Source organism: Aotus nancymaae, unplaced genomic scaffold (assembly GCF_030222135.1).
Source record: "Aotus nancymaae isolate 86718 unplaced genomic scaffold, 86718_ANA_hifiasm-v0.15.2.pri h1tg000016l, whole genome shotgun sequence".
In the NCBI taxonomy this organism is placed as follows: domain Eukaryota; kingdom Metazoa; phylum Chordata; class Mammalia; order Primates; family Aotidae; genus Aotus; species Aotus nancymaae.
The window spans coordinates 38174964-38202793 of record NW_026988428.1 but is presented as its reverse complement, the minus strand read 5'-3'; the positions used below and the strand labels follow the sequence as shown (position 1 = coordinate 38202793).

General features: G+C 52.3%; 1 protein-coding gene across 2 annotated transcripts; it reads left to right on the top strand.

Annotated features, from left to right (window-relative positions):
• Positions 1–478: 478 nt before the first annotated feature.
• On the top strand, positions 479–24257 carry ITGA5 (integrin subunit alpha 5). 2 transcript variants are annotated; one of them, XM_012450373.2, is made up of 30 exons: positions 479–764; positions 7151–7281; positions 9090–9202; positions 9335–9455; positions 9738–9799; positions 9890–9935; positions 10153–10278; positions 10503–10547; positions 10686–10729; positions 13086–13142; positions 13297–13349; positions 13639–13847; positions 14121–14312; positions 14538–14583; positions 14766–14867; positions 15042–15097; positions 15221–15375; positions 15673–15810; positions 15946–16013; positions 16346–16496; positions 16582–16674; positions 17085–17164; positions 17275–17355; positions 17462–17567; positions 17995–18144; positions 19353–19436; positions 19544–19657; positions 20870–20971; positions 22070–22192; positions 23158–24257. In XM_012450373.2, exons 1-30 carry the CDS (start codon positions 547–549, stop codon positions 23239–23241), a joined length of 3150 nt encoding a protein of 1049 aa, XP_012305796.2. In that variant the 5' UTR covers positions 479–546; the 3' UTR covers positions 23242–24257. The 2 variants fall into 2 exon arrangements, with proteins under 2 accessions (XP_012305796.2, XP_064233248.1); XM_064377178.1 differs by lacking the exon at positions 479–764 and having other exon boundaries at positions 7203–7281; positions 7636–9202.
• Positions 24258–27830: the final 3573 nt, after the last annotated feature.

The following is a 27830-nucleotide window of genomic DNA, read 5'->3' as shown; positions in this document are numbered from 1 at the left end:
TGGCCCCGGAAGGCAAGGGGAAATCCCAGTTGGCCGGACGCCAGAGGAGTCTCCTGTGTCTTTAGACCCCAAAGTCTCCTCCCTAAAGCACTGAGGGAGACCCCACACACATATACAGGCTTCCTCCGCCCACCAGAGGTGATTCCTTTCCTCATTAGGAAATTCTCCTCTCCCTTTTTCCGACTGCTTTTCCGAGCGTTTACGTTGTACATCTGGAAAGGAGTGGGGAGGAAGGAGGGGGAAGCAGAGAGGAGGGGGAAGAACCCAAACCCGTCCAGTCTAACCCAGTCCAGACAACCGGCTTCCAGCTGGGGCTGGGGAAAGGGGGTGGAGAGGTGCGCCCCCCCCCACGCCCCTTAGGGGTGGGGGGCGCGGGCTTAGAGTTTCAGGGACCCAGGAATGCCCCCCCGCCAGCCCCCTCGGCAGGCGGGGGGAGGGCTCAGCCGGGAGTTTGGCAAACTCCTCCCCGCGTTGAGTCATTCGCCTCTGGGAGGTTTAGGAAGCGGCTCCGGGTCGGTGGCCCCAGGACAGGGAAGAGCGGGCGCTATGGGGAGCCGGACGCCAGCGTCCCCTCTCCACGCCGTGCAGCGGCGCTGGGGCCCCCGGCGCCGACCCCCGCTGCTGCCGCTGCTGCTGCTGCTGCTGCCGCCGCCATCCAGGGTCGGGGGCTTCAACTTGGAAGCTGAGGCCCCAGCAGTGCTCTCGGGGCCCCCGGGCTCCTTCTTCGGATTCTCAGTGGAGTTTTACCGGCCGGGAACAGAGGGGTGAGTGAGGAGGGCTGGCAAAGGGATGGGGGTGGGGGAGCCGCCTGGAGACCGGGGGCGCGGCTGGGGTCTGGAGGGGACCAGGGCTTGAGTTTGAGGGTGGAGTTTGGAGGCAGTAGAGCTGCAGTTGGGGGCCCGCGCTAGAACTGGGGGCCCGCGCTGGAGTAGGGAGGGCACCGTGGCTGGTGAGGAGGGGCCCTGGAGTTTGAGAGAGATCGGTGGGGATTCATGGGTCGCGTGAGGAGAGGACATGGAGCTGGAGAAGTCTGGGCAGGGGTCTCCGGGCCAGGGGAGAGGAGAGTGCGTAAACAGAGAGCTGAGGGTCTCAGGCTGAAGTCTGTGGGCCGCCGGGACCTGAGGCGGGTGGGGGCACAGAAGGGGCGCGGAGGCCAGGAAGGGCTTTTGGGGGCGCTAGAGAACCTCGGGATCCGTAGGGACCATTGTGCGGCGAGGGAACGGGTCGGAGCCGATTGAGCTACGACTGACTGAGGGGGTCGGAAGGTTAACTGGGGGCCAGACTCATCCTCCCCTCCCCCCTCAACTCAGACTGGGGAAAGACCCGGGAGAGGGACGGCGGCTCCCTCTCCTTTCTCCTCTGTCTCCTATTCTGCCCTCCACCCCCAATCTCTGTTCACGAGAGGGGATCCCAGAACTGGGGCGAATGCGGGGACCCTGGCACTGGGGGCGCTGGGACTGGAAGCGAACTCAGCCAAGGGCGGGTGCTCGGATGTGTCGGGAGGGGTGTGTATGCGCGTGAAGGGGGGTGGGCGGTTTCCCTCTTCCTTTAGCTCTTGGGAGGAAGAGAAAAGCTGGTTTCCTGTAGCTGGTCGGCTGGAGCTATGCTGAGACTGGGACTTCTGGGGCTGGGGTCGGAAGCTGGGGAGACGCGGGCTCCGTGGGGCCTGGAGCGTCAGAATTAAGGACTCAAGACCCTGGAAGTCTCAAAGAAGGATCCTTATTCCCAACTCAGCAGAGTGAGAAGCAGACCCGGACCCCGACTGCCTAGAAAATGGGATGCTGACAGGCTTGGGAAACCGGAGTTAGAGCGGAAGCAACATTAGAACCAAGGGTGTCTGTTTAAATGTGGGATGAGGGGAGATTGGGAAGCAAGAGAGGGAGGTGGTGGCTCCTGGACTAGGCCAGGGACCCTTAGATGCCAGATTCCTGGTCCTCCACAATGACTGGGGTAATCCTTTTCCTTCTACATCTCTGAGCTGGGAGCTTCCCACTTCTCACCCCCACTCACCCCCAGGATCTCAGGGTTTGAGGGGAATTCAGTCAGAAGTGACCTATTTTTACACAAGAGACAGTTGACTGATCGCTATTCATTCTCTATAGAGTTTTGGAGAAAAGGGGTTAATCTAGCCAATACAATTGGGGAAAAAAGCAAATTCTCCTTTGTCTCGAGGACCTGGGGATGGGGGAAAGGAAAGATGATTAGGCCCCAGCTGTTGGTTCTGGGCTATTCAAGGTCCCCACCCAACCCCCACCCCACCCCCTGGCCTTTTGCCCAAACCCCATTGCATCACCCTGGCCTGGAGCCTCTGCCAGGCCTGGTCTCCCCCAGGTTCCCCCAAACTTCTTATCACAGCCCTAATGGACTGGAAAAGAAAGAGGGAGGAAGGGGAAGAGTTCTCCTCCCGCAGGTCAGAGTATCTAGTTGTCCCCCATTTAACCTTCTCTTTACTCCCTCCTCCCCTAAAGGAGAATGTTATTTCCCTTTAAAACACTCCTCTAAAACATCTGGACTTCACACATTCCTGGTCCACTAGGTGTCTCTCTGGCCCCTGGCCTGATCCTATAGTCCCTAAAGTCCTCTTCTAAAACAGGACCAGCTCTCTCATCCCTTTCCCCTCCCCTTCTGCTCATCTCCCCTCCCGAGAGAGCCCAGGTGTCCAGCTTGCTCTCCTTCCCTCTCATTTCCGATTTACAATACCCTCTTACAGTAGGGCTCAGAACATTCTACCTCCCCAGTGACCTCCTCCCACCACAGCTAGGCCTTCAGCCCCCTCCCCTCAACACGAGACAAACATAGTGCCTCACCTACAGCCATTGCCTCAGTGTTCCTGGTCTTCCTGCATCACCTCTCGTGGTGAACACCAAAACAGCATTGAAGGACAGAGTGAGCACCAAAGCGGTTACATGGTAGGAAAGGGTAGAGCTTTAACTCAGACAGAGGTAGGTGTGAGTCCTCACTACTTACTAGTTTTTTGTGTGGGACCCTAGCACCTAGGGTGAGGTACTTAAGCTCTTGGAGCCTGGTCTTCCCATGAAAATCAGACACCTAACGGAGTTCTTAGGACTAAATGAGAAAACATATACAAAAGGGACCTGGTCCACAGAGGGTGATCAGCACCTGGGCGGCATGGGTCTCACTGGGCAGCTGTTTTGTTTCTGGCTCTCTCCTTCCTGGCTACCGCCTAGTTCTTTGTTTAAGTTTTCCCCCATTTCTTACTTGCTTTGAGTATTTGCTTATCCTAGTGATAGTAACAATAGTCTCTCATATTCCTTTAGCACTTTCATATTGATTTTTTCCATTGGATTGTAACAAAAATCCTTGTATTAAAGCAAAGGAAGCCATTATTGCCCCATTTTTAGAGATATAAAAACTGAGGCTGGCCAGCTGCAGTGGTTCACACCTGTAATCCCAGCACTTTGGGAGGTCTAAGTGGGTGGATCACCTGAGGTCAGAAGTTCGAGACCAGCCTGAGCAACATGGTAAAACCCTGTCTCTACTAAAAATATAAAAATTAGCCAGCATGCTGGCACACGCCTGTAATCCCAGCTACTCAGGAAGCTGAGGCAGGAGAATCACTTGAACCTGGGAGGCAGAGATTTCAGTGAGCTGAGACCGCAGTGAGCCAAGATCATGACACTGTACTCCAGACTGGGTGACACAGCGAGACTCCGTCTAAAAAAAAAAAAGAAAACCTAAGGTTTCAGGAGTCATAGAAATTTTGAACTAGAAGTTAGTTGAGTAAATATTCAAGGGAAATCCATCATTTTATGCTGGAGAATCCAAAGATTGAGGAGAGGAAGTGACAGCCCAAAGCACTTGAAAGCTTGAAAGGTAGGCCAGTCTCAGCTCAGCTCCTTGTTCCCTTCTGCAACTGCCACAGTGGAGACAGCTGTTCTTCCCCAGCCAGTCATACATATCCCTTGTGAATGCACTGGGGGACCCTGAACCAGGTGTCCTCCTCTGGCCTGGCCCATGCTGCTGTAGGACCTGTAGGAGCTGGCCACTGGTCCACTTGCTGCTCTCCACCGCCGACCTTGTCAGGCCAACAGAGTCAAACAGTAACCCAGTATTGAACTGGGACTTGGTTAATCAGAAGCCTGGCTGGGGAGATAGTAGAGATGAATGGAGGGAATAAATTGGCAATAGGGTAGACCAGAATGCTGTCCTAGGAATCAGGATTCCTGACTTCTGCCTCTGATTCTGGGAGGAAAGCTGAGTGACCTAAGCATATTACTTAACTCCTCTGGGATAGTTTTCCCATCTGCAAAATGAGAACATGGGACGAGGTGAGCAACTTTGAGCTTTTTCTTAGGGAGTGTTCAGAACGAGGCCAGCCTGCCTTTATGCCATGTGGCCTGAGGTGCCTACAGAAAAGTCTTAAACCCAGTGGATGCTCTCTGCAGTGCCTTCTCGCTGTGGTAGTCTGTGTCTCCAAGGACCAACCCTTCCATTGCTGAGCTTCGGAATAAATTATGGCAATTATTTCTTCTCTCAGACTCTATTTCGGAAAAGTGTACCTGCCAAACTGCATTTAGTAAGAAATAATTAATTCCTTTCCTCATTTTTTATTAACCAAAAACATCTATAGCTGCCAATCAGAGTTTCTGACCAGCATGAGATAACCAGGTTCCCACATGAGTTGATAGAATTCCAGCCAAAAGCAAATACACTTGAGGTTTTAATTAGCCTAGGCCACCTTATCTGGTAAATGCATGATTTCCACTAGGCTCTCTGAAATATTGAAAATAGCCCACGGACCCTCCATTGTTACCTTCTTAGACCCCTAAAAGTGCCCAACTGCTGCAGGATTTAGGAAGCAGGAAGAAGATATGGGAAAACAAGGACAAACTGGCTTGCATGCCATCCTGGCACCAGTCACCTCACTTGGCAAGTTGGCGGGGGGAGGCACTACTTATTGGATTGACCTAGGGTTGCTGGGATGGAAGGGCCACTGCCTCTCCAGGTATGAGCCATGGGTAGTGTGGCGGGAGGGAGGGAGGCCCGGGTCTGTGCCACTTGCCTGCATGCCAGGTATCCTGAACCATCACACAGTCAGAATGGATCTGCCCGCGCGGGGCTTTACAAGCCTCATAAACTCTGTCTTGCAACCCTGCTAAACTCCAAGTGACTTCTTCAGGCCATCCCAGGAGTGTCAGGCTCAGCAACTCTCCAAGAGCAGTGGGTGTTGAGGAAATTGGGAGTAGGAATGGGGTCCCTTGGCCTTAACCCTGTGTTCCAGGAAACTTTGAGATAACCTCTTCTTCAGCCACATAAAGAGGAAGAGGGTATTGCCCAAGTCCACAGTTAGTGCCTGAACCTGAACTCTTGGCTCCTGGTCCAGTGCTCCTTTCACTGCTTCCTGTACCTCAGCTATTCTGGTCTAGTTCAGCTTGGTGGCCCTTTCTGCTTTCTAGAGCCTGAACGCAGCAACCGAGTTCCCTGGGGGCTGCCCCTGCTGAGGGAGAGGGGGTATACTCCTCTCACCTCACCCAGCCCTGGGGGCTGTGCAATCTCTCACCATCAGCAGCCATAACCCCCAGTTGGATATAATGCCTGAGTGAGAGGGGTGGGGCCTGGCGGGGAGCTGGGTGTGTGGGAGACAAACGGAGAAGTGAGAGGTTGGAAACAGACAGGAAGCCACAGGCAGTCAACATTTCCTGTCCCCAGAGTAATGAGACTGGCACCTCCCCTCCCCACCCCCCCAACTTTAGGAGCTGTCCCTCTTCAGCCTACCCGTCTCCTGTTCCTCTGGACCCTGCCTTCTCTCCCCTCCATTCTCCCACTGGCCCTCACAGACTCCTCCTCACTCCCCGTTTCTGTCCCCTCGGAACTGTTCTCTCTATTGCCTCCATCCCCTGTACCTCCTGGACCACTCCTCCCCACCTCAGTATACTTGGAAAATATCCCCAGTCCTTGTGGCCTCTACCATAATCCTTCATTTGGGCCTTCTTGCCTAGTGAGAAAGCTGAGGAAGGTAGTCAACTATCAGGGAAGGGCTAGGTATTGAACAGGCTGAAAGCCGAAAGTGGACAGAAACCAATAGAGATGACGAAACCTAAAATCTAAGATAGAGAGACAGGATCCAAAAACCAAAACCAACAGAGCAGGCAGTCACAGGGGCAGAGAGACAGAGAGATTCAGAAGCAGTGCCAGAGGCAGACATGGAACAGAGCAGAGGCCGAGGCTGGCAAGGGCACTGGGTTGAGTTGCCCAGGCTGCCAGATACTGTCCTGGCAGGAGACCCTTAGGGGAGAGCCAGGAGAGCCAAGAGCTGTGTGGAGGTCTGGGAGGCAAGAGACCTGGGGATGAATGAGGCAGAACTGAGGGCAGGGAGACTGCCCAGGCCCTGAGCTATGACCACCCATTACATAGGGCCCCCAGCAGAGGCAAAACTTCTCCTCGTCTCAGGGGGAACTGAGGCACTGTGTCCAGAACTAGGACCCCAGTAGAGCAGACTTCGAATTCAGTCAGCTGGGGATGGTCTATGAGAAAGGGGTTCAAGGGCTGAGACAGAGACCCAGCCAGGAAGGGGAGGTCCACACCAGGGCCGGGGTGAGGCAGGCCCAGTGGAACAATCTGTGTTCACTGTCCTCCAGCTCCTCTCTCCACTCCTGCTGCCTGATTTCCAACACTCACATTTTCCTCCTACACACCCCAAGGCTGGGTGGCTAGGCAGCCGGATGCCTGGGTCTTGGCCCAGGGAGGAGATTTGGCTTGTGAGAGGAGTATATAGGCTAGATGAGAGATTTGAGGCTCCAGAGGACCTTGGGGTTCCAGAGGCTGCACATCTAATCTCGGCGGGTACCTAGAGGAGAGGGAGAAGCGGGGGTCCAGGATCTGGCCCCTCTTCTCCTCCTGGGAATTGACTCTGGTTCCTCCTCTCTTTATGAACAGGGGAAGGTAGGAGAGGAGAGACAATGGCGGGAGGAGGGGAGGGTTGTATTAGTGACAGCGGCACATGGGGACCGCCTGACTCCAGCCTGTGCCTCTGGCATCTGTGGCATCTTCTGAGATATTAATACAACCCAGGGGGGCATCTACTCCACCCTCAGCCAGCCCCAGCCTAGAGGCCTGGGTCCTTCCCGCCTCCAGACACCGATGAAGAGCTAGGAGCCATTCTGAACTGCCTCTCCTTTCCCCTCCACAGGGTCAGCGTGCTGGTGGGAGCTCCCAAGGCTAACACCAGCCAGCCAGGAGTGCTGCAGGGTGGTGCTGTCTACCTCTGTCCTTGGGACGCCAGACGCACACAGTGCACCCCCATTGAATTTGACCGCAAAGGTAGGCCTGTGAAATTCAGGGAGGAACTGGGGGATGGTGCAGCCTTGGGGGCGAGGCCTGGGTGGGGCCTGGGGCAGAGGGTGGAGCCTACTCAGACCCCAGTCACGTGACCTCTCAGCACCAGCTCTGGTGCTCCAACCACTTACAGTGGATCCCCATGGCACTCACTCCACGATCCCAGTCCAGCCCAGCCCAAGGAGGGCGGGCATGATTCAGAAACATGTGGCTCTCATTTCCCCTGAATCACCCACAACTCTGGGAGGCCAGGGCCGTAACACAGACAAAGACGGGGAGAGTTGCACAAACCATTCAGTTCCTTTAACTAAGCACTGACTAAGTGACAGTGCATGACAGGCACTGTGCTGGAGCTGCCGGGATTGCAAGATGACTAAGCCACTGCCCTCAAGGAGCTCCAGGTCTGAGTAGACACAAACGGATGGGAGGAAGACGGAGACTAACAGCTATCACTCGCTCTGTGCCAGGCCAGTTGTGAACACTTTACATATATTAGTTCATCGAATCCTTTTAACAACTGTATAAGGTATTATTATCCCCATTTTATAAGTGAGGAGACAGAGGTTATCCAAGATTGTACTGCTGGCAAACACTGGAGCGAGGATATGAACTAGGGCCATCAGTCTCCAGAATTAGAGACTAGAGAGGCCAGGCGCAGTGGCTCACACCTGTAATCCCAGCACTTTGGGAGGCCAAGACAGGTGGATCATTTGAGGCCAGGGGTTTAAGACCAGACTGGCCATCATGGCAAAATGCTGTCTCTGCTAAAAATACAAATACACCCTCTCAGGTATGAGAGGTTGAGGCACAAGAATCGCTTGAGCCCAGGAGGCAGAGGTTTCAGTGAGCCGAGATCACGCCACTACACTCCAGCCTGGGTGACAGAGAAAGACCCTTCTCAAAAAAAAAAAAAAAAATTAGCCAGGCCTAGTGATGAACACTTGTAGTCCCAGCTACTCTGGAGGTTGAGATGGGAGGATCACCTGAGTGGGGAGGTCAAGGCTGCAGTGAGCAGTGATTGCCCCACTGCCCTGTAGCCTGAGTGACAGAGCAAGACCATGTTTAAAAAAAAAAGGCCAGGCACGATGACTCATGCCTGTAATCCCAGCACTTTAAGAGGCCAAGGCAGGTGGATCACAAGGTCAGGAGTTTGAGATCATCCTGACCAACATGATGAAATCCTGTCTTTACTAAAAATGCAAAAAGTAGCTGGGTGTGGTAGCACACACCTGTAATCCCAGCTACTTGGGAGGCTGAGGCAGGAGAGTCACTTGAACCCATGAGGTAGAGATTGTAGTGAACTGAGGTCGTGCCACTGCACTCCAGCCTGGGCGACAGAGTGAGACCCTATCTCAAAAAAAGAAGAAAAAAAAAGGAGGTGTGACAAGATGCTGTTAAAGACACAGCCCAAGTACAGATAAAAAAGTACAGCCAAAGAGTTCCCCGCTTGGTGAATAGCCACTGTTCCTCACCACCCTCCTCCTGCCTCCACTCCACAGCGGGCATCCTTGTTTCAGTTGGGGGAGAAAGCGGGAACCATGGGGAGGCAACTCTAGAATGCCCAGGTTCTGTGTGCGTGTGTGTGCATGTGTGTATGTGTATGTGTGTAGAGGAGAGGTGAGTCAGGCTACACAAAACAGAATTAAGCTCCTTCCCTACTCCGCACTCCCAGTGAGTCATGGAGTCTCAGGGCTGGGAAGCGTTCGTTGGGTATCCCCAGGCTGAGGGTAGGGGCTGCCCTAGTGCTCAACTGTCCATGGCTCAGCGAGACTCCCCCTTCTCACTCCCACAAGGCTCTCGGCTCCTGGAGTCCTCACTGTCCAGCTCAGAGGGAGAGGAGCCTGTGGAGTACAAGTCCTTGCAGTGGTTCGGGGCAACAGTTCGAGCCCATGGCTCCTCCATCTTGGTGAGGGCCCAGCAGGCTCAGTGGTGTGGTAGCCAGGGGATGGGCAGTGTTTGGGTAAGGCCGAGCCTGGAGGGAGGGAGGAAGGGCCTTACTGGACTAAATCTGAAGGCCCCTCCTCCTGCGCCCTCCCAGGCATGCGCTCCACTGTACAGCTGGCGCACAGAGAAGGAGCCACTGAGCGACCCCGTGGGCACCTGCTACCTCTCCACAGATAACTTCACCCGAATTCTGGAGTATGCACCTTGCCGCTCAGGTAGGGACAAGAGGGGGCCTGCGCCCATGTCTGCCCTCTCCATGGAGTGTCTCATATACTTAGGGCTGACTCACGCCCCCGTATTCCCCTGTGAGGTTCTAAGAGACCAAGTATGTTGCTTAAGATAAAGGCTAAGCCAGTTAGTTAGCCTTTATGCTTACTGTCTGGCCCAGGAAGACCCTTTCTCTGGTTCTCTCTCCCACCTCCTTCCCTCTGCCCTCTGTTCTTTCCTGAATGACCCATCTGTGCAGGGCTCATTTTCACCACCTTCTCCTCTCACAGATTTCAGCTGGGCAGCAGGACAGGGTTACTGCCAAGGAGGCTTCAGTGCCGAGTTCACCAAGGTAAGAGAGGGGTCTGGGAGAGAAGGGGCGTGGGTAGTGGAGGCAGGGGGCTCGGGACCAGATATCAGACTCCCCTCCTTTCACCCACAGACTGGCCGTGTGGTTTTAGGTGGACCAGGAAGCTATTTCTGGCAAGGTAAGTCCTGTCTCTGCTATTCTTTAAGTCCCCGGGCACATAGCCTCCCACCCTACTCCCAATTCTCCCCTTTGCTTCCTGAAATTTCCATACTACCACCCTCCCCATGCTTCCCTTTCTTGAACCAGACTTCTGAACTACCACCCAGTCAGCCTCCAGAGCCCCAAGCCCCTCTGCCAGCTCCCCTCCATCTACTCCCTCCTCCTCCTCTCTCCAGGCCAGATCCTGTCTGCCACTCAGGAGCAGATTGCAGAATCGTATTACCCCGAGTACCTGATCAACCTGGTTCAAGGGCAGCTGCAGACTCGCCAGGCCAGTTCCATCTATGACGACAGCTACCTAGGTGAGCCAGCAAGTGGGGAAGGGATGGCAGAGGGAGAATCTCAAGTGTTCCTGTTCCCACTCATCCCCTTGTCTCCCCTCCCCTACTCGGCCATCCCTAGCTATACTTGTCATGTGCATGCTGATTATGAAGACCCAGTAGGGGTGGGGAAGGGATTGGGGATAGGCCAGGGTGGAGGGGTTCCCAAAGCAGGAATCCTAACATCCATCCACCATGTCTCCCAGGATATTCTGTGGCTGTGGGTGAATTCAGTGGTGATGACACTGAAGGTGAGTGTGTCCCTAGGCTGGGGCCAAAGGAGGGGGTGGTTAGAGGCCCAGGGCCTGAGAGCCCATGTACTTGGATGCTCACCATTATCCACTTCCCTTTCCCCACCCTTAGGTTACAACTTTCTCTTCTCTTTGCAGACTTTGTTGCTGGTGTGCCCAAAGGAAACCTCACTTACGGCTATGTAAGACCCAGCCTGACCCCTCACTTCCTCTCCTCCCCTGGCTAATCACAAAGAACCATGCATGGCAGTTTGCGAGGGTTGTTTTTTTTGTTTTTTGTTTTTTGTTTTTTGTGAGACAGAGTCTTGCTCTGTCGCCAGGCTGGAGTGCAGTGGCGTGATCTTGGTTCACTGCACCCTCCACCCCCCTTCCTGGGTACAAGTGATTCTCCTGCCTCAGCCTCCCGAGTAACTGAGATTACAGGCTGCGCCACCACACCCAGCTAATTTTTGTATTTTGAGTAGAGACAGGGTTTCACCATGTTGGCCAGGATGGTCTCAATCTCCTGACCTCAAGATCCTCCTGCCTTGGCCTCCCAAAGTACTGGGATTGCAGGCGTGAGCCACCACGCCCGGCCCATTCTGCTCTTTATTCATACTCTGCTTCCTGCTGAACCTCTCTGAGCCTCCTTCTTCTCTGTATAATGAGATAACAATCATTCTTACCTCACAAGCCTCTTGCAAGGACAAAATGAGAAAATGTATGTGAAAGTGCTCGATGAATTGTTAGGCAATGTACAACTGGCAGATGTTATTATTAGATCAGGACAAGTGCTTTTAAAAAGATACAGGTAAGAGTGCCATAGGAGTTTGTTCAATTAACAACATTTATTAAGGCAAGGCAAGAGATAAGAAGATGAATAAGGTATCCTACCCCATCTTATAAGATGCTTCTAATCAAATATGATAGATAAGACACACATACAATTATGATCTAAATCGGAGCGTCGATTCATTCTCTTCTCAGTGCATCAGGCACTATCTGTTCATGATTTCTATTCTTCACAACAAGCTCGTGGGGTAGATATTACCATCTGTATTTTACATGTGAGAACAGTGAGGTTCTAAGAGACCAAATAAGTTGCTTAAGATCACCCAGTTAGTCAGTAGGTTTAAAATCAGGTCTATTTTAATCCAAAATCAGGATTCTTTCTGCACTTTGATAAACTTCAGAAAAGTAAATACAGTGACATAGCAGTTTAGGGGAAGGAATAATCTCCTTTCTAGTATAAGGATGGTAACAAGTTTGGGGAGTCAGGAAATAAAAAGTTAAATTTTTCTAAAAGGAAGAGGACAGATCAGAGAAGGTTCTATGAAGGTTCATCAGAGATGAGGCAAGAGGGCATCCCTATGCAGGAGCATGAAAGAGATGAAAGAAAAAAACAGGCGGGGCGCGGTGGCTCACACCTGTAATCCCAACACTTTGGGAGGCTGAGGCAGGAGGATCACAAAGTCGGGAGTTCAAGACCAGCCTGGCCAACATGGTGAAACCTCGTAACTACTAAAAGTACAAAAATTAGCTGGGCCTGGTGGCAGCCGCCTATAATTCCAGCTACTCGGGAGGGTGAGGCAGGAGAATCGCTTGAACCCAGGAGGCAGAGGTTGCTGTGAGCTGAGATTGTGCCACTGCACTCCAGCCTGGGCAACAAGAGCAAGACTCCATCTCAAAAAAAAGAAAAAAGAAAAGGAAACAATTACAGCCCAGCTTAGCAGACTCATGAGCTGATTGAGGGTAAGTAGAATATGGAAAGATCAAGCAAAAACAGATAGGTTAGGCCCAGATTCTGCAGAGCCTTGGAGGACCAGCCAAGAAGTTGAGACTTTAAGCAGCAGCTACAGGGAGCCACTGGATTTCCAAGCCAGAGGTAGCCTCCCAGATCTGCTCTAGGGCAATCAGCCAGTCTGGCTGCAGTGGGGGTTGGGGGAGAGTGCCTATAGGAAGGGAGAGCTGGAGGCGGGGACATTGTCAAGACATCTGCCCAGCAGTCCTGGGAAAGGGCTCACACCAGGTCACAGCAGTGAGAGTGAAGAGAGCAAGGATTCAAGAGACCTGGTGGGGTGGGTCACTAAGGAAACAGGGGAGACACGGTGTTTGTGGTCTGGGGGGAATGGAGGATGAGGATGACTTGGGTTTTAAACATGATGGGTTTGAGGCACCAGTGCACATCTAGTCAGAATTATTGAGTGCTTACTACTCACCAAGCACTATTTTAGGCTCTGAGGAGAAAGCAAAGAACAAAATCAAGTTCCTGACCCTATTGATCTTACATTCTAGTGAGTAGAGATAGATAACAAACACATAAATACAAAATCTGTCAGTAGCTGGTGATTGATATGGAGACGAATAGTGAAACAAACATAGGGTGTACCTACCTGGCATACAGGTAGGAATATGAGGGCAAAGCTGAGGAGGAAGTTAGGGACAGTGGTGTGTGTCTCTAAGGAATACCTGCCCCTGAGTGTCCTGTACACATCTGTTCTTTAACCACGTGATACTCTGGGAGTCCAGGACCAATGGGCCTATCTCTTTATCCCCCAGGTCACCATCCTTAATGGCTCAGACATCCGATCCCTCTACAACTTCTCAGGGGAACAGGTAAGGATACCCTTCAACCCCACCCCAGCTTGACCCACTGCCAACAAAGCCCCAGCCCTGACCTAATAATGTCAGCCCAACTTCCCAGCCCCTCTTGATCCTGTTTATTGAACCTTCGAGTTCTGACCCAGGGCTGCCCCTTTGTCCTCTCCAGATGGCCTCCTACTTCGGCTATGCAGTGGCTGCCACAGACATCAATGGGGACGGGTGAGCAGTGGGAAATGAGCACATGTGACACCTCTCCCAGATCAAGAGGGAAGAGTGGGAACGGGACAGAAAATGCAAGGAGAGTTTCTCCAGGTCTTTTCCTCTAGACTCTCACTCATACCTGCATTCCCCTTGCTCAGGGACAAGGAGAGAGCTGAGCGCTAATGATCAGAAACCTCAGGTCTTCTGATTTGATGGGATCCATACTGCCTGGGATTTCTGGCACTAGGACTGGGGTAGGGGTGGCAAGACAGGGTAAAGAGTTACCTGGGTTTGCCCTTCCCCTCAGGCTGGATGACTTGCTGGTGGGGGCACCCCTGCTCATGGAGCGGACCCCTGATGGGCGGCCTCAGGAGGTGGGCAGGGTCTACGTCTACCTGCAGCACCCAGCTGGCATAGAGCCCATGCCCACCCTTACCCTCACTGGCCATGATGAGTTTGGCCGATTTGGCAGCTCCTTGACCCCCCTGGGGGACCTGGACCAGGATGGCTACAATGGTGAGTACCATGGACTCAGAGAGTGAAAAAGGAGGCAGGGGCCCAAGTCAGAAGGGATTTGGGGAGAGGGCATCTGTCAGCTAAGATACCCAGACCTCCATGACTTCCCAAGGGGTTAAAATCCCACTGTCTGGGTCTTGGGATTTGAAGAGATTGGAACATAGGAATTGACAGATGGGAAAAAATGGGATCCTAGGTCCTGAGGTCTGGTAGTAGAGATTTGAGCCCCTGGATTCCTGGCCTGCTGACTAGTGCGTGTTCTGTGTCTTCCAGATGTGGCCATCGGGGCTCCTTTTGGTGGGGAGACTCAGCAGGGAGTAGTGTTTGTATTCCCTGGGGGCCCAGGAGGGCTGGGCTCTAAGCCTTCCCAGGTTCTGCAGCCCCTGTGGGCAGCCAGCCACACCCCAGACTTCTTTGGCTCTGCCCTTCGAGGAGGTCGAGACCTGGATGGCAACGGATATCCTGGTGAGTTGTGCCTAAGGCCCCTTTGCACCTTAAAATTCCCTGGTGACTGACCTCTACCCTCTTCTGCACCTTTCCTAAGTTCCTGGGTGCAGTTCTAGGCTAATTCCACCAGAGGGCGCTGTCTTCTCACTTCAGCCTCCTTGAGCATTGAAACCAGAAGGGGTTAGAGAGAAAGAATCCTGATTTGGGGCTTGCTGTAAGAGGTGATTTCTTGACTTCTTGCAGATCTGATTGTGGGGTCCTTTGGTGTAGACAAGGCCGTGGTATACAGGTATGAACTCCAAGGGAAGTTGAGGGGACAACCTGGGGGGACTGGAACTGGGAATTTCTCAACAGAGCTGAAGTGGGGAAAATCAACGCAGAGGACGTGCATTCTGGGGCTTGGGCATCAGTTTCCTGTGTCCAGGCTACAAAGGATCCTAATTCTATTGACCCCACATTCACTCTTGGCAGGGGCCGCCCCATCGTGTCTGCCAGTGCCTCCCTCACCATCTTCCCTGCCATGTTCAACCCGGAGGAGCGCAGCTGCAGCTTAGAGGGGAACCCTGTGTCCTGGTGAGCTGGCACCCAGGAAATTGCAGAGACCTGAGCCTGGGAGTGGGCAGGGGTGCCAAGTATGCCTTAGGAAGGGGGAAATGGGGGTGTCCTAGTCTGGGTCTGGGAGATAGATAGAGGATGGGATGTCTGTTCCAGTTGGATTCACCAGCTTTCTTCTTGGTCTTTCTCCAGCATCAACCTTAGCTTCTGCCTCAATGCTTCTGGAAAACACGTCCCTGACTCCATTGGTGAGGGAGACTGCCTGGAGATCTCAGGCCCTGGGACAGGGGACAAAGAGACTGGGGACATTTCTTCTCTCTGAAAAGATGAGGAGAGACGATCAAATTCCCCTTCTATGTCCCTGGCTGCAGGCTTCACAGTGGAACTTCAGCTGGACTGGCAGAAGCAGAAGGGAGGGGTACGGCGGGCACTGTTCCTGGCCTCCAGGCAGGCAACCCTGACCCAGACACTGCTTATCCAGAACGGGGCTCGAGAAGATTGCAGAGAGATGAAGATCTACCTCAGGGTATGGCCCAGAGGGCAGGGTATGGACTGGCCAGGGAGGGTGGTCACATTGAACTGAGGGCCCTTCCTGAAGGGAAAGACTAGGAGATTCCAATGAAGGGATTGGGACTCTTGGGGAACTGAGAAAAGGAGACCTTCTGTCAGAGGAGCTGGGAAGCAGGCTGCCAGGGCCTCTGAAACAATGAAGATGGTCAGAATTGGGCCCTAAGCAGACAAAGGGAGATGAGAGAGGCTGAGGAGCAGGGCCACCAAGTCCCCAGAGTCCCCTGACTCTGTGAACTCTCTCCTCTGGCCCTAGAACGAATCAGAATTTCGAGACAAACTCTCCCCAATTCACATCGCTCTCAACTTCTCCTTGGACCCCCAAGCTCCAGTGGACAGCCACGGCCTCAGGCCAGCTCTACATTACCAGAGCAAGAGCCGGATAGAGGACAAGGTGAGGACAAGGCAGGAAGAAGGGACCTGGGAAGACAGAGGCCTGGGGACTGGGGGGCAGGGCCCTGGAAAGAGAAGAGCCTGCAGCCCAAGAATGGGTCTAAACTTCCCCTCTCAAGGCTGTCCTGCTCCCCAGGCCCAGATCCTGCTGGACTGTGGAGAAGACAACATCTGTGTGCCTGACCTGCAGCTGGAAGTATTTGGGTAAGTAGCGGCTGACAGTAAGCTAGGGAGTTCAGGTGCACCTGGCACCTGAAACAGCCAAGTAGGGACATACTAGCTGTGTCGCCTTAGGAAGTTGCTGAGCTTCTCTGAGCTTTAACTTATTTGCATAATGAGAATAGTAGCATTTATTTCTCTGACTTTTTGGAAAGATTAAATGAAATAATCTACATAAAAAATCTAGCCTGTGCCTGCCATAGAGTTAGAACCCACTAAACAGTGTGTGTTATTACTGTTATTACTCTTATAATGGTCCTTTGTCCTGGTTTGAGGATCAATTCCCCAGTGTCCCTTACCCTCTGTGTCCCCTCCAGGGAGCAGCGCCACGTGTACCTGGGTGACAAGAACGCCCTGAACCTCACTTTCCACGCCCAGAATGTGGGTGAGGGTGGCGCCTATGAGGCTGAGCTTCGGGTCACGGCCCCTCCAGAGGCTGAGTACTCAGGACTCGTCAGACACCCAGGGGTGAGATGAGACTCTTGAGTGGGGTTGGGAGGATACCCCTCCAGAGTGGACACCAAAACCTGACCAGCACCCACCCCACCTCCAGAACTTCTCCAGCCTGAGCTGTGACTACTTTGCTGTGAACGAGAGCCGCCAGTTGGTGTGTGACCTGGGCAACCCCATGAAGGCAGGAGCCAGTGTAAGTTTAGGATAAGAGGATGGGGTCCGGGCACAGTGGCTCACACCTGTAATCCCAACACTTGGGAGGCCAAGGCGGGCAGATCACGAGGTCAGGAGATCAAGACCATCCTGGCTAACCAGCCTGTCTCTACTTAAAATACAAAAATTAGTTGGGCATGGTGGCACATGCCTGTAATCCCAGCTACTCAGGAGGCTGAGGCAGGAGAATTGCTTGAACCCAGGAGGCAGAGGTTGCAGTGAGCCAAGACAGTGCCACTGTACTCCAGCCTGGCAACAGAGAGAGAGAGACTCCATCTCAAAAAAAAAAAAGGATGAGGCAGAGGGAGAGCAGACCTGAGGGCAGCTGTGGGGAGGGAGGGCTGAAATACACAGTCTAACTGCCCTATTTTCCTCTTTTTCTGTCCCCAGCTGTGGGGTGGACTTCGGTTTACAGTCCCTCATCTCCGGGACACTAAGAAAACTATCCAGTTTGACTTCCAGATCCTCAGGTAGGGAGTGAGTGTGTCTAGGCTGGGGCTGAGCTGGGGATAGAGGGGAGGGCTGGGCACAGTTCTCAGTGGCTGTGCTCCAGGACCTCACTCTTGCCTCGATCCCACAGCAAGAATCTCAACAACTCACAAAGCGACGTGGTTTCCTTCCGGCTCTCCGTGGAGGCTAAGGCCCAGGTCACCCTGAACGGGTCAGTGCCAGGCAGAATGGGGTCTTTTTGAGAGGGGAGACAGACTTCTAGGGAAGAATGCATATGGGGTCCCTTCCACCTTCCTCTAAAATACCCTCCTCCTCAGCGTCTCCAAGCCTGAGGCAGTGCTATTCCCAGTAAGCGAGTGGCACCCCCGAGACCAGCCGCAGAAGGAGGAAGACGTGGGACCCGCTGTCCACCATGTCTACGAGGTAAAGAGGGATAGGAGGCAGGGAGGACTGGGCCCCAGGCAGGCCAGGCTAGAGGGAGGAAAGGGGCAGGACCAGAATGAATGATGGGAAAGGAGGAGCTAGTATGAGTGACAGATGGCTGGAACCAACATCAGGGACTGAGAGGAAGAGAGGAGGGAGGGGTAAGTGATATATATGCAAAGGCATGAGGCAGTGTCCTGTGAGAAACAGCCAGAGAAACAGGCCAGTTGAGTGACTTGGAAAGAAAGATGAAGCCCCCTCCAAAAGTGTTGGTTAGAGAGGATTTCATCTCTGCCCGCTGGTTCCCTATTTCATCTCTGAGATAGGAGCCCAACAGCAGGGTACAGTGGAGCCATGGTGACCCAGGGCCTCCAGGGGCAGAAGCATTCCCTTCCTTCCCATGATGATTGTGCTCTTCCCTCCTCAGCTCATCAACCAGGGCCCCAGCTCCATTAGCCAGGGCGTGCTGGAGCTCAGCTGTCCCCAGGCTCTGGAAGGTCAGCAGCTCCTGTATGTGACCAAATTTACGGGACTCAACTGCACCCCCAGTCACCCCATTAACCCAAAGGACCTGGAGGTGAGGGCCTGAACACTGGCATGGGGAAGGGAAGCAGGTTCAGAGGACCAAGGCTGAGGGGTTGGGGAAGGTTGCTGGAGGCCTGCAAGAGGCAATGAGGACATGCTTATAGATAGGGCTGAGGGTCACAAGGCCCAGAGGTACCTCAAAAGCCTCTGGAGGAAAAACGACTTTCATCCACTGTGTTTGTTTCTGCCTGAACTATCCCTTCTTTGTTTCCTGGCATACCCCTAGGGCCGTGTTGTGTGCCACCTCCTCTAGGAAACCTTCTTCAAACCTTTTCCTCGGTCCCAATGCCTGTTTTATAGTTCATTTACTCATTAACATTTAGTTGAATGAGTGCTGTACTGAACACTGTTAAGCCCAGGAAATATTGCACCAAACAAAACTGACAGTCCTCACATTCATGGAACTTAACATTCTAGGGAAGGGTGATAGACATAGAGAATAAAAAGAGGACCGGGTATGGTGGCTCACGCCTGTAATCCCAGCACTTTGGGAAGCCGAGGCAGGCGGATCAAGAGGTCAAGAGATCAAGACCATCCTGGCCAACATAGTGAAACCCCGTCTCTACTAAAAATACAAAAATTAGCCAGGCATGGTGGTGCGCACCTGTAATCCCAGCTACTCAGGAGGCTGAGGCAGGAGAATAGCTTGAACCCGGGAGTTGGAGGTTGTAGTGAGTCGAGATCGCGCCACTGCACTCCAGCCTGGCAACAGAGCAAGACTCCCTCTCAAAAAAGAAAGAAAGAAAGAAAAATAAAAAGAGAAGGAGAAAAATGAACAGGGATTGAAAGGTGATGAAAGTGAAGTGTTAATAAGCTGTGGGGAGACGATTTAAATTGAATCATCGGAAAACCTCTTGAAGACCAGCTGAATTGAGGCCTGAAAGATAAGGGTGAACCTACCTACAAGACTCAGGGATGAATAATCCAAACCGAGGGAATAGCCAGTGCAAAAACAGGAACAAGGACCTAATTATTGATTTAAGCGTCTCCTCCAATGTGAACTCCAAGAACCAAATTTTCTTCATTTCCATATTTTAACACTGAGCTCGGTGCCTTGCACATAGGAGCCGGACAGTTGGATGGATGAATAAAGAGATAGATGAAAGAATAGGTTGAAGCTGCTCCGGAACCCAGGTGCAGGCTGACTTAGAAGCTGTAATGAGATGGAAAAGGGGGCCCAACAGTCTCTTTCTCTTATAGTTGGTTCCCGAGGGTTCCCTGCACCACCAGCAGAAACGGGAAGCTCCAAGCCGCAGCTCTGCTTCCTCGGGACCTCAGATCCTGGTAAGTCAGGCGGGAAATGAGGTGTGGACCAAAGTGTTGAGTGTTTGTTTGGGTTCTCAGAGACATCACAAGGCCAGAACACCCGGTCCAAGCTTCTTTCTTCCTAGAAATGTCCGGAGGCTGAGTGTCTCAGGCTGCGCTGTGAGCTCGGGCCCCTCCACCAACAAGAGAGCAAAAGTCTGCAGCTGCATTTCCGAGTCTGGGCCAAGACCTTCTTGCAGGTGAGGGAGCCTTACCTCAGCCCTAACCCTTGACCTTTGGGGCTGCTTAGACTGACCCACCCCTTTCTCCACTGCAGTAGCCACGTGTCCTTTGGTGAATGGTACTCAGCACTCCAGCTCCCTCCCCTTCCTTGCCCTCGTCTAGACCAGGCTGTATGTCCTTAGCGCCACCTAGTGGCCAAAGTGGGAGCAGCAGCTTCCCTTTCCTGACCCATTCAGAGGAGGGCGGGCTGAAGGGAGACCAGTGTGCAAAGAATGATAGAAAAACAGTGAAATGGAAGATGAACCCATAGTGGAGAGGTAAGCAGATGCAGGAATAGTAAAGAGCAGTCATTGCTTGAGCACACACTGCAAGCCAGGCACTGTCTTGGTGTCAAAGCACATTAATAGGCTGGGCACCGTGGCTCACGCCTGTAATCCCAGCACTTTGGGAGGCCAAGGCGGGCGGATCATGAAGTCAGGAGATCAAGACCATCCTGGCTAACACGGTGAAACCCTGTCTCTACTAAAAATACAAAAAAATAAGCCAAGTGTGGTGGCACACACTCGTAGTCCCAGCTATTCGGGAGGCCGTGGCAAAAGAATCGCTTGAACCCGGGAGGCAGAGGTTGCAGTGAGCTGAGATCACGCCACTTCACTCCAGCCTGGGCGACAGAATGAGACTCCATCTCAAAAAAAAAAAGGCACATTAATGATTCAAAAAATGTATTTTTTATTGAATATGTACTCATCTAATTATATATTATTATTCAGTTACACATTTATTATCTCATATAAGGAATATCAAGAGAGGCTCAGGGGCCGGGCACAGTGGCTCACACCAGTAATCCCAGCACTCTGGGAGGCCGAGGTTCAGCCAGAAGTTTGAGACCAGCCTGGGCAACCTGGCGAAACTCCATCTCTACAAAAACAAAACAAAATTAGCTGAGCGTGGTGGCACATGCCTGTAGTCCCAGCTACTCAGGAGGCTGAGGCAAGAGGATTGCTTGAGCCCAAGAAGTGGAGGTTGCAGTGACCTAAGACCACACCACTGCACTTCATCCGGGGAGACAGAGTAAGACCTTGTCTCAAAAAAAAAAAAAAGGGAAAGAGAGAGACTCAGGAAGAATGAGTCAAAATAGGGAAAGATCACAACCCCAGCCAGACCATGGGGAACCTTATGTCCTCTGGATTCCAAGACAGCATGTGCTGACCAACTTTCCCCACCAACAGAGGAAGCACCAGCCATTCAGCCTGCAGTGTGAGGCTGTGTACAAGGCCCTGAAGATGCCCTACCGAATCCTGCCTCGGCAGCTGCCCCAAAAGGAGCGTCAGGTGAGTCTAGGGCCAGAGGACTTGATGAAGGAATACAGGGCTCAGAGTGCCGGAACTAGGGCTGGGACATTGGTGTGGGCTGGCCTTATTATTGTTAACAACTGTTGAAAATCTATGTGCCAAGCACTGTGCAGATGCCAGAGACAGAGTGGTAAGCAAGATCAACATGCTATCTTTGCTCCTGGAGTTCACAGTCTCGTGGAACAACACAGTGTTCCAAGTGTGGTGATATTTATGATATTTATGAAAACACAATAGGAACACCCGAACCCAGTCTAGCTGGGCCAGGGAAGGCTTCTTGGAAGAAATGATGTTCAAGCTGAGACCTGAAGAATAAGTAGGAACTAACCAGCCTAGCCATTCAGGAAAAGGATATCTTGGGGAGAAGTGAATAACAGATATGAGGCCGAGTGCAGTGGCTCACACCTGTAATCCCAGCACTTTGGGAGGCTGAGGCAGGTGAATCACGAGGTCAGGAGATCAAGACCATCCTGGCCACCATGGTGAAACTCTGTCTCTACTAAAATACAAAAAATTAGCTGGGCGTGGTAGCGTGTGCCTGTAGTCCTAGCTACTCAAGAGGCTGAGGCAGGGGAATCGCTTGAACCCGGGAGCCAGATGTTGCAGTGAGCCAAGATCACACCACTGCAATCCAGCCTGGGCGACAGAGAAAGACTCTGTCTCAAAAAAAAAAAAGTTTGAGACCAACCTGAGCAACATAGTGAGACCCCATCTCTACAAAAAATACAAAAATTAGCCAGATGTGGTAGCGTACATCTGTGGTCCCAGCTACTCAGGAGGCTGAGGCAGGAGGATTGCTTAAGACCAGGAGGTGGAGGTTGTAGTGAGCTGAGATCACGCCACTGCACTCCAGCCTGGATGACAGAGTGAGACCGTCTTAAAAAAATGGATATGATATGCAAGCCCAAAAGCAAGAGACAATATTGTATATTTTAGGAACTTAAATTTTTAAGTTCAGAATGCTGTTAGTTCAAAATAAGCTGGGAAGTGGCTCTAGATCCAATGACAAGTGGGGGCCAAGTATAGGGTAGAAAGAACTTCTGAGCTCTCACTGACTTCACCCAATTTGCTCCCCAGGTGGCCACAGCTGTGCAGTGGACTAAGGCAGAAGGCAGCTATGGCGTCCCACTGTGGATCATTATCCTAGCCATCCTCTTTGGCCTCCTGCTCCTGGGTCTACTCATCTACATCCTCTACAAGGTCAGCTACAACCTGCTCATGACTTGGCCACCCTCTCATCAGGCTCTGCCCTTGACCTAGCACAGTGCACAGTAGCTACCTCTAGAGCAGTTCACCAGCGGTATGCCCCCACCTCTGTCCTGGCTACATGCATCCCATTCTAACCCTTCCTATAGGATCCCTCCCTTCCTTCTATAGCCCCCAGCTTAGAAAGGGTCCTCTTGACTTAAGATGGTAAGTTTGCCTGTACTCACAAAATCAGTGGCAAATATATAGCATTTGTGCTGTCAGTTTCTCCAAAAATCCATGGCAGCCATCACCAACCTAGAAATGGCTAGTGATCATCTCCAAGAAGGGGCTTCAGAATCTCCCTCTCAGGAGGCAGCCATGGCCAGGCATGGTGGCTCACACCTGCAATCCCAACATTTTGGGAGGCCAAGGTAGGAAGACAGCTTGAGCCCAAGAATTCAAGACCAGCCTGGGTAACACAGTAAGACCTTGTCTCTACAAACAAACACAAAGGTTATCCAAGTGTGGTGGTGCATGCGTATAATCCCAGCTACTCTGGAGGCTGAGGTGGGAGGATGGCTTGAGCCCAGGAGTTTGAGGCTACAGTGAGCCATGATCATGCCACTGCACTCCAGGTTGGTCAACAGAGTGAACCCTGTCTCAAAAGCAAACAAACAAAAGCAGCCACTACTAGGCAATCAGACTTGGCACTTGAGTTCAAACCTATTTGCCATTTCTGGCTTAACTGGGGAATTTTAAAGGCACTGGCAAAAGACACCCCCCATACAAAACCACCCCTAGTCCTCCTGAGTCCATTGCACAACTTGGAGGGGTAGTCCTAGCCTGAATTCAGAGGCTTCTTTTGCAGGATGTAGAGGGTGGAGACACTAAAGTCCTCCCTATTATTTCTTGGGATAAGAGCTGTGGAGAAACGGCAACCACAGTACCTAAACTCTCCCTCTTTTCATCTTTATCAGCTCGGATTCTTCAAACGCTCCCTCCCGTACGGCACTGCCATGGAAAAAGCTCAGCTCAAGCCTCCAGCCACCTCTGATGCCTGAGTCCTTCTAATCTCAGACTCCCAATCCTGAAGACCAGTCCCCCGACCCTCATTCTACTGAAAGGGAGGGGACTGGGAACTTTCTGAAGGTGCTGAGGGCCAGGGAGAAGCTTCTCTCCCCAGCCCAGAGACATACTTGAAGGGCCAGAGCCAGGGGGGTGAGGATCTGGGGATCCCTCCCCGCCATGCACTGTGAAGGACCCTTGTTTACACATACCCTCTTCATGGATGGGGGAACTCAGATCATCCAGGGACAGAGGCCCCAGCCTCCCTGAAGCCTTTGCATCTTGGAGAGAATTTCCTGAAACAACTTGGAAAGATAACTAGGAATCCATTCGCAGTTCTTTGGGCCAGACATGCCACAAGGACTTCCTGTCCAGCTCCAACCTGCAAAGATCTGTCCTCAGCCTTGCCAGAGATCCGAAAGAAGTCCCCAGCTAAGAATCTGGAACTTGGGGAGTAAGACCTGGCAGCTCTGGACAGCCCCACCCTGGTGGGCCAACAAGGAACACTAACTATGGATGGTGCCCCAGGACCAGCTCAGGACAGATGCCACACAAGGATAGATGCTGGCCCAGAACCCAGCTCCAAGGGGAATCCGAACTCAAATGGGGCCAGATCCAGCCTGGGGTCTGGAGTTGATCTGGAACCCAGACTCAGACATTGGCAACCTAACCCCGGCAGATCCAGGACTGTATTTGGGCCTGCCCCAGACCTGATCCTGGAGGCCCAGTTCACCCTGATTTAGAAGAAGCCAGGAATTGCCCAGGACCCTGAAGGGGCCATGATGGCAACAGATCTGGAACCTCAGCCTGGCCAGACACAGGCCCTCCCTGTTCCCCAGAGAAAGCGGAGCCCACTGTCCTGGGCCTGCAGAATTTGGGTTCTGCCTGCCAGCTGCACTGATGCTGCCCCTCCTCTCTCTGCCCAACCTTTCCCTCACCTTGGCGCCAGACACCCAGGACTTATTTAAACTCTGTTGCAAGTGCAATAAATCTGACCCAGTGCCCCCACTGACCAGAAGTAGAATCTGTGATCTCATACCTCACTCTTTCCAAACGCATCCTGGAACCAAGCGGCTTGGTGGAAAGCAGATGCCTGTTTTTCTCATGGCTTCTTTCCACTGGGAGCAAGAATTATGACCCCCAGAAACTGTGAAACTAGTTCTGGGCTCCCTTCTTAGGTGAAAGAGATGATGGAAGGAGAGAAAGCAGGGCTTGACTCCTCTGCCTCTCCCTCATCCCCCATCAGATCCGGTCTCCAACACTCCCAAGGGAGAAGGGAAAGGAATCTCTTCTCTTTGGGTTTGAGGATTAGAAAAGAATGCAAAGGGGAGGCCCAAGGTGGAGGTGGGGGAGGATGGTTCAGAACATTTACCAGTCTCCCCTAAATCAGAATAATGAAATGAGAGGAAAAAGCCATGGAACTAAATTAGAAGAAAGTCCAGTTATGATTTTGTATTGCTTTGTTTTCATTGCTACTGTATGCTGGTAGGGGTGTTAGTTTGCATACATTATCACACTTAATTTCTATCAATCCTGTGAAGTTGGTACTATAAATCCCATTTACACAGAGAGAAACTGAGACCCAGAGAGGTTACATAACTTGTGCAAGGTCACACAGTGAGTGACAGAACAGAGTGAAACTCAGCTTATCTGACAGGGAAGGCCTGAATTCTTAACAAACATGCCACAGGGTTCAGATCTTTGAAGATGAATCATGCAAAGTCAGGGACCCCCTCTGTGTCCTCGGGTCCTCTTTTCTCCTCAAGGCCTGTCCTAACTTGCAGCAAGAGGGATAGGAATGGGGTTGTTGGAGACAAAGATGTCCCTGTCAGGATAGGCGAAAATGCAGCCACCAGAGGGCAGCATAGCCACAAATTCATGGGAAATTTGGGAAGGTGGGGTATGAGGTCCACCTCACCCTCTTCCCCCATCACCAGGACTATTCTCACTAACTCAGGCTCCTACCTAGCAGGGCCTACATCACCTAAAAACATCCCTCCTAGGAGACCAAGCCTGGACCACACTCCAATCTGCGACATATTAGAATGCTCTGAGTCAGAAATGTCTTCACAGAACCCATAAATGAAAAGGGACTGATGGGGTAGAAGAGACAGGATGAGACAAAGAACCCCCTAGCATTCCTAAGAATGGCAGCCATGGCATAACATGGCACCAGAAATTCTAAAGGGAGGAAATCCCATACTTGGTACATTAAGAGGAATTCCCTTAGGAGCCGGGCGTGGTGGCTCATGCCTGTAATACCAGTACTTTGGGAGGCTAAGGCCAGTAGATCATGAGGTCAGGAGATTGAGACCATCCTGGCCAACATGGTGAAATTCTGTCTCTACTAAAAATACAAAAAATTAGCTGGGCGTGGTGGCATAAGCCTGTAGTCCCAGCTACTCAGGAAGCTAAGGCACAAAAATCGCTTTAACTCCGGAGGTAGAGGTTGCAGGGACCAGAGATCCCGCCACTGCACTCCAGCCTGGGCAACAGAGTGAGACTCTGTCTCAAAAAAAAAAAAAAAAAGGGCCGGGCGCGTTGGCTCACACCTGTAATCCCAGCACTTTGGGAGGCCGAGGTGGGTGGATCACGAGGTCAAGAGATCGAGACCATCCTGGTCAACATGGTGAAACCCCGTCTCTACTAAAAATACAAAAAATTAGCTGAGCATGGTGGCGCGTGCCTGTAATCCCAGCTACTCAGGAGGCTGAGGGAGGAGAATTGCCTGAACCCAGGAGGCAGAGGTTGCAGTGAGCCGAGATCGTGCCATTGCACTCCAGCCTGGGTAACAAGAGCGAAACTCCGTCTTAAAAAAAAAAAAGGAGTTCCCCTCTTGGGAGAGGGGTAGGGGCAGAAGCAACCAAACTCCAGGGACCAGACCTAAAATGTCTTCCAGTGTTGTGAGGAGGAAATAAGGAGGGGAAGTGGGCTGTGAAAATTGGGCTGGTGTCATGGGTGTGTCACTGTGTAGTGCCTGTACTTTTGAGAGAGTGACAAGTTCTCACCCATGGATGGACAATACAAGGAAGGAATTCCTTGAGCTCAGAAATGCCACAGATGTAATCTAGTATGAACCTCTCTTTCCCTGAGCTGTAATTCTCAGACTCTTGGTCTAAGTTTCATCTCCCAAATCTCCCAATGCTCCGAAGGAAGTGTGCCTCCCACTTTGAGACTTGAATAATCCAGAGGAACTTAAGGGTAGGGGGGCTAGAAGGCCTGAGCCCTATCCTTGTCTGCGTTGGTGGAGATGAAAAGAAGAAGGAAAGGAGGCCTTAGGAAGTGAACAGAGCAGCTGGGGGTGCAGGGAAGGGGAGGGGCTCAGGAGAGGCAGCTGGCAGGCGGGAAGCTGATCTGGGGGTCTCAAGTTTCTTGACATCAATTAGAGCAGCCGGCCTGGGCTCATTAGTAGCCCAGGGTGCAGGGCTCATCAATAATGAATTCACCCCACACACCTTCCCCCCCACCCCAGCTGCCTGCAAGGTCACCCCGTCCTCTAGCCAGCTGCCTCCCCTTAGTAAGCTTAAGCAACCCCTCTTCTGAGAGCTTCCTAACCCAGGGTCCCTGGGGCAGTGTGGTGGGGTGGACAGCAGCTGAGGGCAGAGGTGTCTCTAAAACCAATCGACCATGCCTGATGATGACTCTTGTTTGGTCTCTGAGTCCACCCAGGAGAAGAAAGAATAGGAAGAGGAAAGGAGGTACAGGGTCTAAGGAGAAGCAAGGCTTTTTCATACTGGAGTTGACCAGCATGGTGGTAGGTCAGACCCAGAGCAGGAGGACCTCCTCTGCTGGACCCAGAAACCCTATATCCTCTCCCAAGGCCAGACTTGGTGTCTGAGATCTCTGCCCCTCTGAATCAGAACGAGCCTAAGGCAATGGCACTCCCAGCATTCTCTTGCCCTTGAGCTGGAGTGTCCTGGCAGGTACAGAAACAGGTCTCTTCTTCAAACCAGATTACTGGGGTGAGGGCAAGAGATTGCTGGAGCCCAGAAACAGAAACTCAAACTTCCTGCACCTTAATTGACCATTCAGTCCCAATTTCCCTCCAGAACCCAGGAATGTCGGTCTCTTTCCCCTTCTTAAGCCGTTCCAAAACTTCAGTCCCACCACCCTTTCACCGACTTCTTCCCCTCGGCTTCTACCTCCCTAAACTCCAAACGTTCCAGTTCCCACCCACTTTTCCTCTGGTTGGGGTTGGCCTGAAGCTGGCTGTGTGGCATTCTGGGAAATCCTCCTGCCCCCCTCCCTCTTGAGGCAGGTACAGACAGGTCCAGGCTCCATCTTCCCCAGACATCTGCAGTCTCCCAGACTCCAGCCTTGTACAGGGGTCCCTTAAGAATGCCTCCCAGTGGCCTGTGCTTCCTCTCCCTCCTGACATTCTCCCCAGCTCCTACATTTTGCCCTACCCTCCATCTTCCCCTCCACTTCACCAAACGTGTTCCCCCGGCATCAGTCCTCCTCAATGGAAGCTCGCCTTAGTGGGCAATGCCTGGATTTAGGCCCTGGAGAGATGCTCCCCCATGCTACCCCAAATCCAGGTCATCTCTATAAGGTGCCTCAGTTCTGGATCTTCTGTCATCTCCCA